This window comes from Antrostomus carolinensis, unplaced genomic scaffold, assembly GCF_000700745.2.
Source record: "Antrostomus carolinensis isolate BGI_N321 unplaced genomic scaffold, ASM70074v2 scaffold55140, whole genome shotgun sequence".
NCBI lineage: Eukaryota > Metazoa > Chordata > Aves > Caprimulgiformes > Caprimulgidae > Antrostomus > Antrostomus carolinensis.
Window position 1 is genome coordinate 1 of NW_010290254.1, and position 11692 is coordinate 11692.

The following is an 11692-nucleotide window of genomic DNA, read 5'->3' on the forward strand; positions in this document are numbered from 1 at the left end:
AAACCTTGCCACGCAAACCCAATACAGATACAAACAGAGCTCCCTTTTCCTTTTCTTTTCCTCCTTCCAAAACTTCTTGGTAGCAGCACAAACATTTATTCAGCTGTTCTGGGGTCTGTTGGAGAAATGACTTGAACAACAGACAGGACACATCAGGAAACCAGTGAAGTAATTAACCGAACACACCTATACAAAGCAACCCAAACCCAAAAGAATGAGAAGCCCAAGAGTAAGACCTCTTTTGCAGTGGCAAGATCACTGCTCCTGAGCAGTACTGATACAGCAGCATTACACTTGTCACCCGACCATTTCAGATGTGGGCAGAGGTACCAGAGCTAGTGTTTATACCCATGGGAGGTGGTAATGGTAGGATGTCCTGGCAGCTCAGTGTACACGCACGTAAGAAACAGCCGCACCTGAATAGCCCTGGGTGCTCAAGCTGGCTTGCTAAAGTCACACATGGCATCTCTTCATTTACTTAAAATCCCTACACTGTGGTGACAACCCACAAGACTGTTTCAACAAACCACTAGATGAAGAAGAGAGGTCTTCCTTTGTTCTTCTTCACCGAAGTCCTCAGACCTGCTTCCTGACGAGCCATGCAACTGCTTTTGGACCTGCAACAGTACGCTCGATTTCCTCAATTAGATCCAAATCCTCCCCTGACTTCCAAGAAACAGGATCAGGTCCTCTTGTCCTTCAACCCATATTCACAGAAACAGCCAACAATGGCCAGCACTTCATTACTGAGGGACCAGAAGAACTTACCATAACAAGGTTGGCTTTAGGAAACCAAAACTTCCCAGTTTGTGAAGGTGAATGAATGGAGCACTCTGACTAGAGGCACATCTCCAAAAGGTGCAAACTGGCCACAAAACCCATGCTGTGAGCAGAGGGGCTTATTCACATGGTTATTTTAGAACACCGGGACTCAACAGAGTTGAGATATGATAAACAAGGTGTCCACTGTCAGAAGAGATCATTTCAGTTAATGAAAATTGCTTTCCAATTAACACCAACAATTTTTAGTAAAGGTGACCATTTAGCCCCTCCCTGAATACTTATGCTTGAGCCCTCTGTGGTGCTATGTATTGACTTACCAAGCAGCTGCTCTTCCGTATTTAATTAGCAGGTGTGAAATTAGTGGTGTTGCGGGGAGAAAGATCTCTCCTTGTTACACCTCTGCTTGCCTGCACACAGCTGGCATCAGTGAACTCAGGGTGAAATTCACGCTGCCATCTAGCGATTAAGGTCCACTTTCCCTGCTGTGCCGCAGCAGAAAAATGATACAGCAAAGATTTTAATTCCCCAAGGCTGAAATCTTAGGTAGGTTTATATTCCACGGCTTCTTGAAGAGGAGATGGGTGACATACACAGTGGGGCACAGAGTCCTAGCCGCAGGGAGCTTAGGTAGGACAGCTGATGTAGACATTTAGACATTCTGAGCTGGGGTTCCTAGCTGAATTTGTTGAAGATTCTATTATCCCTTCATGCCAAGTACTTATAGAAACCTAAATAAGTGTGTGCACCTTTGATTTTGGCAGTCTTGTCCTTAATGTTCACATGCAGACACTTGTGTGCCTCTATAGGTACTATCACGTTTTGGGGTTGGTTTTGTTTGTTTGTTTGTTTGGTTGGTTGGTTTTTATTTCCTTTCCTGCAAATTCAGGGCTCACCCTTAGCAGCAGAAAGTAAGGTATTCTTTTCAGGGCAGGCACAGAGAGGCCTAGAACTTGTAAACATGTTCCTCTCTCAACAGTGTTAACAGCATCACGTCTGGTCCAGGAACAGGCTCCTAATTTTCCAAAAGTCTTGCGTCTGAGGGTGTATGTTCTTAAGCCAAGATGCATTAAGATAAAAGGATACTAAGTGCAGAGAAGGGAAGAACAGAGAAAATCGCCATGTCACCTTTACAATGTGACTTCCGCTAGGTACAGATCATCCCTATTTGAACACTTAAGCATTAGATAACATATTGTGGAGAAAAACAAATTATTGTGTACTGTAGAGATTTCTATTTGCTCTATTCACCTTCATTTCAGATTTCATCTACTGTTTGCCTGTATTGAGTAGGCACCCATACAAAGTGTTTTCATGTAAATGAAACAGAGGACTTTAAAATGGAAATGTTATTCATGATCAGAACTACACAGATCAGTCCAGATTGCCAAGGATTCTGGAAAGGACCTGTTATAGGTTCAAAAATAATATAGTTTTTACACTCAAATGCAATTTTTTTACCCTTTGCCTTTAGAATATGTTGTACCAAAAGCCTGACAGTACAGCATTAGATAAAATGTTTTCAACTTGACATATTTAATATAGTTATTTACAAGAAAAACTATGTTTTGAATTATATTTGACACCCGTGTACTAAAGTAAAATGCCATACTGACACATTAACAGGCTTGCCAAAACTCAGCCAAACATTGTCTTACCCAAGTTTTCCAAATCAATCTGCCCCAAGCAGAAGATACGCTAGGGAAACCTGCTACCTATCCAAAAGTCACAGGGGTAATCACCAACTAAAACCAGACTTGGAATAGAAAGTGCAAAGCACATACCTTATCCCACAATGTCAGCAACGTGCAGAAGGCAATGATGTTCAGAAAATGGCATGAGCGAGCCTGAGGAGCATTTTTCATGTTATTGCATCTGCGACAACATCTAAGACATGTGTCTCAAGGTGTCAATAAAGATATTCTCTCTCCATTCACGTGCACAGGACAAGAAAACCACAGCTGCAGCGTCTCCCAACTATTTTGAACTTGCACACAGGCAAGTCCACCAGCATTTGCAAAGCCTCTGTGTGAGCCCGTAAGGGTTGACTCCACACCATTACTTTATGTTGTTCACTTACCCCTTTGTTCGAAACGCCACAGGAGCTCTAAAGCATTTTGTGCTCTTGTTGGGACCCATCTCTTCATAAGCTCCTTGTCACCACTGCACTGCATGAATTGCCTGCTAGCACTTGGACAGCAGTGTTCCGTGTGGCAGGAGTGATTAGAAACCCCTCTGCTTCGCCACTGAAGGATACTGCTGCCACAGAAAGTCCATCTGAACAGCACGCTCCTAATCTGCCTCAGCACAGCCAAGCAGCAACTGATAGAAGCACGTTGTGCTAGCTGAGGTGGTTTTGTAATGAATAGATTACGAAGGACTTGTGCACTGTTTTGTCAGCCAAGTTGCAGAGAAAATAAGGTGGAAGTCAGTAACAGCTCAGGCAGACAGACAGACAGAGCTAGACCAAGGCACAAACATCAGCCTCTGATGAAAGCAGGCATAGGAAATTATTTCACATGCTTTAATAATTCTTTGTATTCCACTGAATGTTACAGTTGCACTGATTTACAAGGGACAATTGTAACAATACAGATTTCCATTCATGGACAGCTCTTCAGTAATAAAATTGTACACAAAAGTCACATCACTACACACAATCAGTAACAACAGAAAGTTTTCTTGTACAGATTAACCCTCAGGACAAATCAGTTTGGTGTTTCATCACAGGTAGTCAGTACTGAGCGCCTAAAGGTTAAAGTCACCTAACGCTTCCTACTCTAGGATCCTTCTCTCTATAGCTCATGCATTTTGTCAAGCTCCCACTTCCACAAGAAAGATTTTGTCTCCGAGACATTTCTAAAACTAAAGGCTTGGTAGCTGCAGTTGCAACCTGGCTGGGCAGCCTGTCATTTTCCCAGCTCCAACAGCTCAGTATTTCTGAGTATGGCTGGCTAGCATGGAACTGAGGTGACTTTTGAAGAGAATTTTAGAGCTTCCTTGCAATCCAAGTAACAGTAAACATAAACATTTGTAAAAAAAAAGAACATTTCTGTTAAAACATAATGACTTTTTTTTTTTTTTTTAAACTAGACTAAGTCTCTAGCATTTCTTAGGATTTGCATGGTTTGTTTGGTCATGTTTTACACATGAGGAGATATTATTCTGTTAGAGTATATATCTAGTTAGTCCTTCATTGGTAAACTTAGCTTAGAAGTAGGATTATCTTTACAAGTATGACGATGCTTCTACAACCAGTATAAAACCCCTATTAATCTTGTCAGTGGATGACTCTTTACTGATTACTTCTAGACATCATTTTCAAGCATGAGAAGGCCATAAGCTGATCACACTTTAAGAAAATAGTTTAATAGTCTTGCCAGAGCATGCCACCGTTCGTGATGCAGAAGCACAATAGGGCTAAATCCAAGATCTTTCCTCAGACCACAACTAAGAGGCCACACCCCAAAATACACTGCCCCAGTGGACACTGTTCATCATCTCTGGGATGAGTTATTGTCTCTGAAATTCATTAATGTGTCTATAAAGAATACTCTGCCTTATTCCAAGTGCCATCTTAATTTTGTTTATGAAAGAAATGGGAACTTAGTAACACCATATGCAAAGTTCTGTTCCCTCTTCATTGATGATATTTAAGGATTGCATTTGTCTGTTGTAAATCTCTGAGCTTTCTTAACTTTCTTTACTAGTACTGTACTGTGGCAAGTACAGTACTTCATCCTGAAGACTTTGAACATCCTGTCTGATCAATATTCCATATTTAGTATAGTTTCAATTAGGAACCATTCATGGGGGTAGAAACATACACTTTTTGTTCTATGCTGGAGCTTCAACTATGGTTTAAAATAAAAAAAAGGGGGGGGGGGGGGACACGACACCCGTAACAGATCTCCAAAAGTGTGAAGTTCATGTCCATTTTGAATGTTCATATGTTCAAACTATAAAAATGTTTACTGCTGGGAAAGCAGCAAAAACATTAAAAAAATACATAGTTGCCACAGATTAATTCCACTCCCCATGAGTTATTTGACATGTAAAGAAGGCATTGAAATAAAGTATTTCAAACATCTAAAATAAACTCCACTATGGTTTAATTACAGCAGCAGCTTTTAATGTTTAGTATCAGAAAGATTGTTCATATTATGGAATAAATATTACTGTTTATTGGTTCCTTTTATGATCATCTGCAATAAAATATTTTCTATCAGATAAGCACTTTACAACAGCCATTTACCAAAAACAGTGCAGATTCAGCAGTTTTCTTGTACAGCTATACACATCCTTTGCAGTTCTGTACTGCAGGTGCCTTCTATTTTTCACAAAAGGGAGGAAAAATACTTCTTGCCTGAACATATACATGGAAAATATATGAAAAGCCTAGAAGAGCAACAAGGTTAAGACATTTAATGTGAGTAGGTCCCAAGTAAAACCATTCCTTCCCTCACAGTTCAATGAAGATACAGAACATAATCAGTTAGTTATAACTTCTTCTGACCTACGACTTCAGTTTGGCCTGGTTACAAAGGGTGAAGACAAAAAAGTATTTCAGATTTTCAGCTGTCTGAACAGAATTACAAAAAATACCCTAAGCAGACCTTCTAGGGTCCTCAAAGCATTTTTCCTGACTGTGCAGGTAAGAATTCAAGGCTCCATGGAATACACTGAGTGTATGTAAGGTTTATGGGATGAGAATACTCCAGTGCAAAAGACACCTCAATGCAATGGAGTGCAATATCCCTAAAAGGGGCCATTTCATTTTTCTCTCTATTAGCATCTGAGAAGAACAGACTATGCACATGTAAAGACCAAAAGAAACACACTAAAAAATTTCACACAAATGCTTTGAGTTATCCATTTTTATTATAAAATGACACTTGGTGTTAGTTGCATACAATCGCACGTGCTGTCAGTGTTACACAGCTCCTCCCACATAAGCCAACAACTGCAGCGCCTGCCCGCACTAACCAGAAGTAGGTTACTTTACATCCACTATAGCTAAGTTACCTGCAGTCATTACTGCAGTGCCTGATGTGACTGTGTTAGGAACCATGAGTAAGATAGGGCATGAGAAATTGGTTCAGTGCCTTATAAATAGTAGGTAGAGCTTTATGTATTTATTATTAGGAAAAATCCCCTTGATTTGGTACACTTCAATGATAAGCTTTTATGCATTTCTTGACTGCACCTAGAGCTATCACCGGTAGCAGCAGCGACCCAAGACTATACAGCACGCTGCACTCCTCTTTCATTGCAGTACCTCTTCACCAGGGAAATACTACACTGGATTTTAAACTAGTTGATGACCCTACTTAGTACTACGTTACAACAGCTTGAGAGCCTAATGCTGTTTTCTTCCATGTACGGTTACTGCTGCTTGTCGGTCAGTGTGCTCTGTTCAGTGCCTGGGCTGTGCTTGTTTTTAAGGGACCTTCCAATATATCTCCAGTATTCCTTTCGGATGGTGTCTTTTTCTTTAGCCAGAATTTCACACAACTATGAAAGAAAATTGAGAGATTGGAATGTTATACCAAAAGCTGAAGGAATCCTTAATTATCTTTATAAAATACAAACAATATATGGTTCAGCCAGTATTAAAAACACTTTTCTTAGCAAAATTTACTTTATTCACCAAATTTGCAACTGTTCAATGACCTCGAAGTGATGTCAACTCCAATGGTTGCCAACCAATCCGACACTGCACAAAAATGTCTCCAGTCCTATTTCAGTTGCAAGTGCTTCCCCATGACTCCTTTCTGTTCCTACCACTCGTTGTTTACCCCAGCCCATTTAGCCTGTAGTATACTTCAGTACACTTGTGATTTCCTGACAAGCTTTATTGTCTTTTAGTGATCCAGTAGGCTGTAAATCACTTCATTCAAAACAGTGGGGGAACATCCTGCTCTTCAATCTTCAGTCCTCCGGATGGACTGACGGGAAATATTTTGTTTATGGCTTTTCTCTTAGCAGACCATCCCAAAAGGATTCTCCACGCAAGTCAGTAACCTTTCTCACAACATGTCAGAGCTGGTGCTATACAGCTACTTCTAAATGTTCTGATTGTTGTTTTATTTTGATCTGTGTGAGCAATGAGGCACAGCAGAAGTCAACCCTACTCACAGGACAAGCTGTGTAAAATTTACATTATATGAATACTGTCTACAAATGTTCCAGTCAATTCCTTTTTATTATGCAGGTGACACTGCCTTACTCAGTGAACCAGAGGAGAGAAATACGAGCTTTGATGCCTAAATAGATGAAGATGTCAAACTCAGTGAAATACTGTAAAGGGACATGAATTTGGGAGGTACTGATTTTACTTACTTACGCTGGTCCTGGAACCCAATAAAGGAAAACTATTGAGAAAGAATGATGTTGGAACACAGAGACTCCAGGAGAGAACTGCAGGTCCAGTCAGTCCCACAGTGAATGAAGTTTTCTTGTAAAAACTACACTGCAAGGAGTTCCCTGAATATGAAGCACAGGGAGACACACACAGCATTGCTAGGAGTCACTTATTCTCTGTAAGAAATGGTGCCCAACATTCCTTACTGATGTCTCCAGTGCCTGCTGGCCTTTAAGCCAATTCTGCCAACTTTCTAAAAAAGAGCTAAGAATTGCAAAAGGAGCCTGAGATTCTGTTTAGATACAGATACTCTGAGAACAAGATTCACTAACCTAGAGAGAAGAAAGTGAGCTCATGCTACAAAGCTAGCACTGGAAACCCCTCACTTATTCAAACATCTCCTTTCTTCTGCCGGCAGTATTAGAAATCTTCCTTTACTACCAGGTGAAGAAACCTTACAGTGATTTTGCAGCTGGCAAGTTATTATTTAGAGATAAATTAATGAGATCCTTGTGATTATCTGGCTTTCATGTTCAACTCTTCATAGAGCTCCTATGATTAAGAAGTAACCTGTTCTGTTTACGAAAATCAACCCCATTTTGTCAGGATATAAAACAAGAGAGCAATAGATGGCAACCCTAAACAAAACCAAACTCTCAAAACATACCTCCAACGCCTTGTTTAGTGTTTCTTCCTTGTTATCACACTGGTTTTCAAGCATATCTTCATATATGTCCACAAGAAAGGCAATCAGATAGGGTGAACTGTGGCTGGGCTGTAAATTCAACAGCTGCTCTAACAGATTTGGGTACTTAGAAAGACCACGATCTTGTAGAATTCTAGAACAGAGGTTAAAAGGTTTGAAACATAATGCTGGGAAATCCAGTGTGAAGAATCAAAATTTTTGTTATGACTCCTTTATTTGGAGATCAGTTTTGAAATAAGGATGCAAATACAAGTAAGGCAGAAAGTAAGCAGCATGCAGGAATAATACAGCTTAACATTGCAGTAAGCTAGTATTGTTACGCTTAACGGAACAAAAATTAGACTGAAAGCATGCTCATTACTTCCTACTCTATGTTCTTGAACCCAGTAAAATTACAGGTCAAGTTTTTAAAAGCATGAGAAGTACATGCAATCCTCTCACAACAACTACAGGGATAGAAACCTATTGGGGAGCTATAGAGAAATAAGGTTAATATATTAAGCCCTTGTGGAGTTTTTTGTCTGCCTGCTTAAGCACACAACACTAGAATTAATAGCAACAAGCTCTTCCCACTTAAGAGCCAAGGATAAGACACCTTCTACAGATACTCTCTTTGCCCCACAGAGAAGGATGCCTCACCCTTTTAAATAGTTCCAAGCACTCTCATTATGTGGCACTGCTGTGATCATCTCAAGAGTGTACCTGTGAGAAAAAGATAACAGGTCATGAATGCAGCCACTAACAATGCAGTTAGAAATTACCTGAAAGTGCTCAGATGCTCCCAAATACATCCCTCTAGTCTGGATTTCAAGATCTTTTTGCAGATCACCTCAGCTAGGTCACAGATCAAAAATGTCTCTCAATATTATCACCACAAGTCTCAGAGAGGCAGACATTGTGAGAACTGTTTTAAATTCTGAAGTGTTCCATTTGCTGCATTTTATACAATAACGAGACAGTTTTCAAAATTATGAGCAATAACACTAAAAAAAACCATTATATACTCCTGTTATGCTAAAGGAAGAATTTGTGTCTTGATGCTCAGAAATGGGCAAGGGGCTGAAAAGGGCTGGAGTAACTGAAGCCCAGGGCGAGCTACATCAATACAACTGCATGTGGTATGTTCTGTACCTATTTGCAGAAGTTTTTGCATCAGGCTGCACTTGAGCAAACCCACAGAAAGGTAGAGCTGGAGGCTTCAGCTCACACAGCCTTCTGGACCAGCTCTTTTCAAGTAGCAGTTAGGCAACTCCTCTAAAAGCAAAGCAACAAGAGGCACCTCTCATACAGTCACAAAGGCACATTTCATCTTCACAAAACAGACTTTACCTTCTGCTCTTCCCCAGCATAACCAGGCATTCAGTTGATTTTTCAGAGACAGCAGATACTGATAAAAAGTTCTATAAGGTGTACTGAAAAAAAGAACCAAACCCCAAAACCTAGACCTTTTTTTCCGTTCTACTATGACAAAGTCCGAGTTTATCAAGCAACAGGCAGCCCAGCTGCAGTTCTGTAATGACATCTGGGAAGTCTTAACCTTAGACAGTCTGATTCTTAAGATGGCATCAAATTATCCTGAATATCCTGCTATATAAACAGATCAAGGGAGGATGTCAAATCCAATCTCTGGAGAGAAAAAGCTAGATATATCTGAGCCTAAGTCATGAAAATGGTTCAGATTTATTAATCTGTGGGGAAGTTATAAACTGGAAGAGAAGTACAACTTACACCAGTTTGCAAAGACAACCATGAAAGGTGGTGGGGGCTAGGATCCTCTATGAACAATGTGCCAAAGGACCTATTCAGAGACTCGGTTTTTCTTCTGAAGAAAAACTCCAAAAAACTGCAGTACCTTCTTTTCACTGTTTCTTCACTTTAGACAAACACCTTCTCATAGCCATCAACCCTGATCGGCAGTCTGAGATGTGAAAACCATACAAGGACGCTCCCCTTACTGCTAATCAGTAGCAAAATAAATAGCTAGAAGCCCAGTTTCTCTTCAGTTGCAAATGTATCACTTTGAAACAGTTCCCAAAGCTCATTTTCCTCAAAACTAGCCAACTCACACAGGTAGTTGTCTTTGTGCTGACCACATATCCCTGGAAGCTCCTTTCTTTTTCTAGCTGCAACAAATTCCTCACAAAAGGCAATCCCTCTTCCTACAACCCACATTAATGTTATCTTTAAATCACCGTGGCTACGGTACTACTGAACCAGCAGTTTAGTCCAACACTGAGTGCCTCTCCTTCCAGGCTTTCTAGGGGTAAGATGTAAGGCGCTGATAAACAGCACAACTCGTGGTTCTAGTATCACAGCTTTTCTGCAAGTTGTTCCACTATATATAGTTGACTATAAAAAAACCAAGAGTTTTGTTTGCACAACAAACAGCAGGGTGGGAAGACAAATTCATGCGAATAGCTTGCCCAGACTAAGCCTGGCATGCTTCAGTACTACTCAAGAAGTCAATGCTACTGAACACGCTATATATGCACTAACACTTGATCTGCTGCCCACGAGACTGAGCCCAGAAACTGCATTAAAAACAGGAAAAACAAGCCCACAGGGACTGTCAAAGTATTCCTTTGCCTTCATGTAATGGGGAATGCTTAATGTCACCATGAACTACTAACTGGACTTCTCTGTCTAGGACTGCTGGATCATCGTAGCCGGTTGTGTTGAAAATGACAAAGTGTCTTTGGTTCCAAACAGAGTTGTTTCTCACATCTTCCCTCAAAAGCTGGTCTATATATTCCAGTTCATTGTCCCATAATTTGAACTCCTGTGGAAAGGGAAGGAAGGGAGAATATCAGTCAAAAGTTATTTTTTAAAATATATTCTCCTTGCTCCCAAGTTATGTGAACATTAGGTACAGAGACTTTTTTAAAGAAATCAACACAAAGTTCCAAGAAAAATAAGGAAGGGTGCACTAGGAACATACTACACTATTCAGTTGCACACACAAGCTCCTCATCATTAAATTCATGTGCAGAACAGAAAGCAGCCAACGATACGCCTTTTTAAACTCACCTCCTAAAAGGCAAGTTTATAGCTAACCCCTACCACACACTAAAATACAATTGTTTTTCCCTCCTTCAGCCTTAAGAAGCGAAGTGCAAAATGCAATTCAGATTGTCTTTAAGAAGCAAAACTCTACAACCTGAGCAGGTTATTTAGTGACTCAAGAGTTTTGTGGATACAACACCTGAATAACCCATTGTCTGTGTTGCCATGCATGGTAATTTTTGGCATCTTGGTTAAGAATGTCAGCTATGAACTCAAGCTCTTGGGATGGATCCTGCAGCCACTCCACCAACACCCGTCTGTGATGCCTAATGACAAGAGGAGGAAACTATTTTTAGAATAGTCTAAAATTTTTCGTCTGTATTAAAAGAGCATACAGCAACTGCTCTACTTAGAAAAAAAAGCCACTAGTTAAATACTTCAAATTAAATATATCAAAGCCATTTAACTTGGCTCTGAGAAATATATGATACATACTTATAAGAAATTCTAATTACACATACAAATTGGCCAATTACCTCCTTTTAGACAACTTATGTTTACTTGAAGTAACATGTTTCCACTTCTAATGCTCACAACCAAGGTCTTAATCAGAATAAAATGTTCTAGTACTACATAATCTCTCTAGCAATAACAACACTGCTGTTATGACTATTCCCACTCACTTGGGAAAGACCTAACAACAGGTAAACAAACTCCATGAGCCAGTAAAAGAAAAAAAATACATATTTCTATTTGTCTTTTTGTTTTCCTTTTCATTAGTAATTTTTTTTTTTGTATCTGCAAGACTTATTTTGACAGTTTAAAAATTGAAGTTAAAA

General features: G+C 39.9%; 1 protein-coding gene across 1 annotated transcript; it reads right to left on the bottom strand.

Moving 5' to 3' along the window:
• Nucleotides 1–5935: 5935 nt before the first annotated feature.
• Nucleotides 5936–11179, bottom strand: FNTA (farnesyltransferase, CAAX box, subunit alpha; the record flags this gene model as incomplete). The annotated part of the gene is made up of 5 exons (XM_010172373.1): nucleotides 5936–6294; nucleotides 7812–7983; nucleotides 8490–8552; nucleotides 10481–10629; nucleotides 11053–11179. Coding segments are annotated over 5 exons (640 nt in total), but the record flags the coding sequence as incomplete, so codon positions are not given.
• Between the last annotated feature and the right edge of the window lie 513 nt (nucleotides 11180–11692).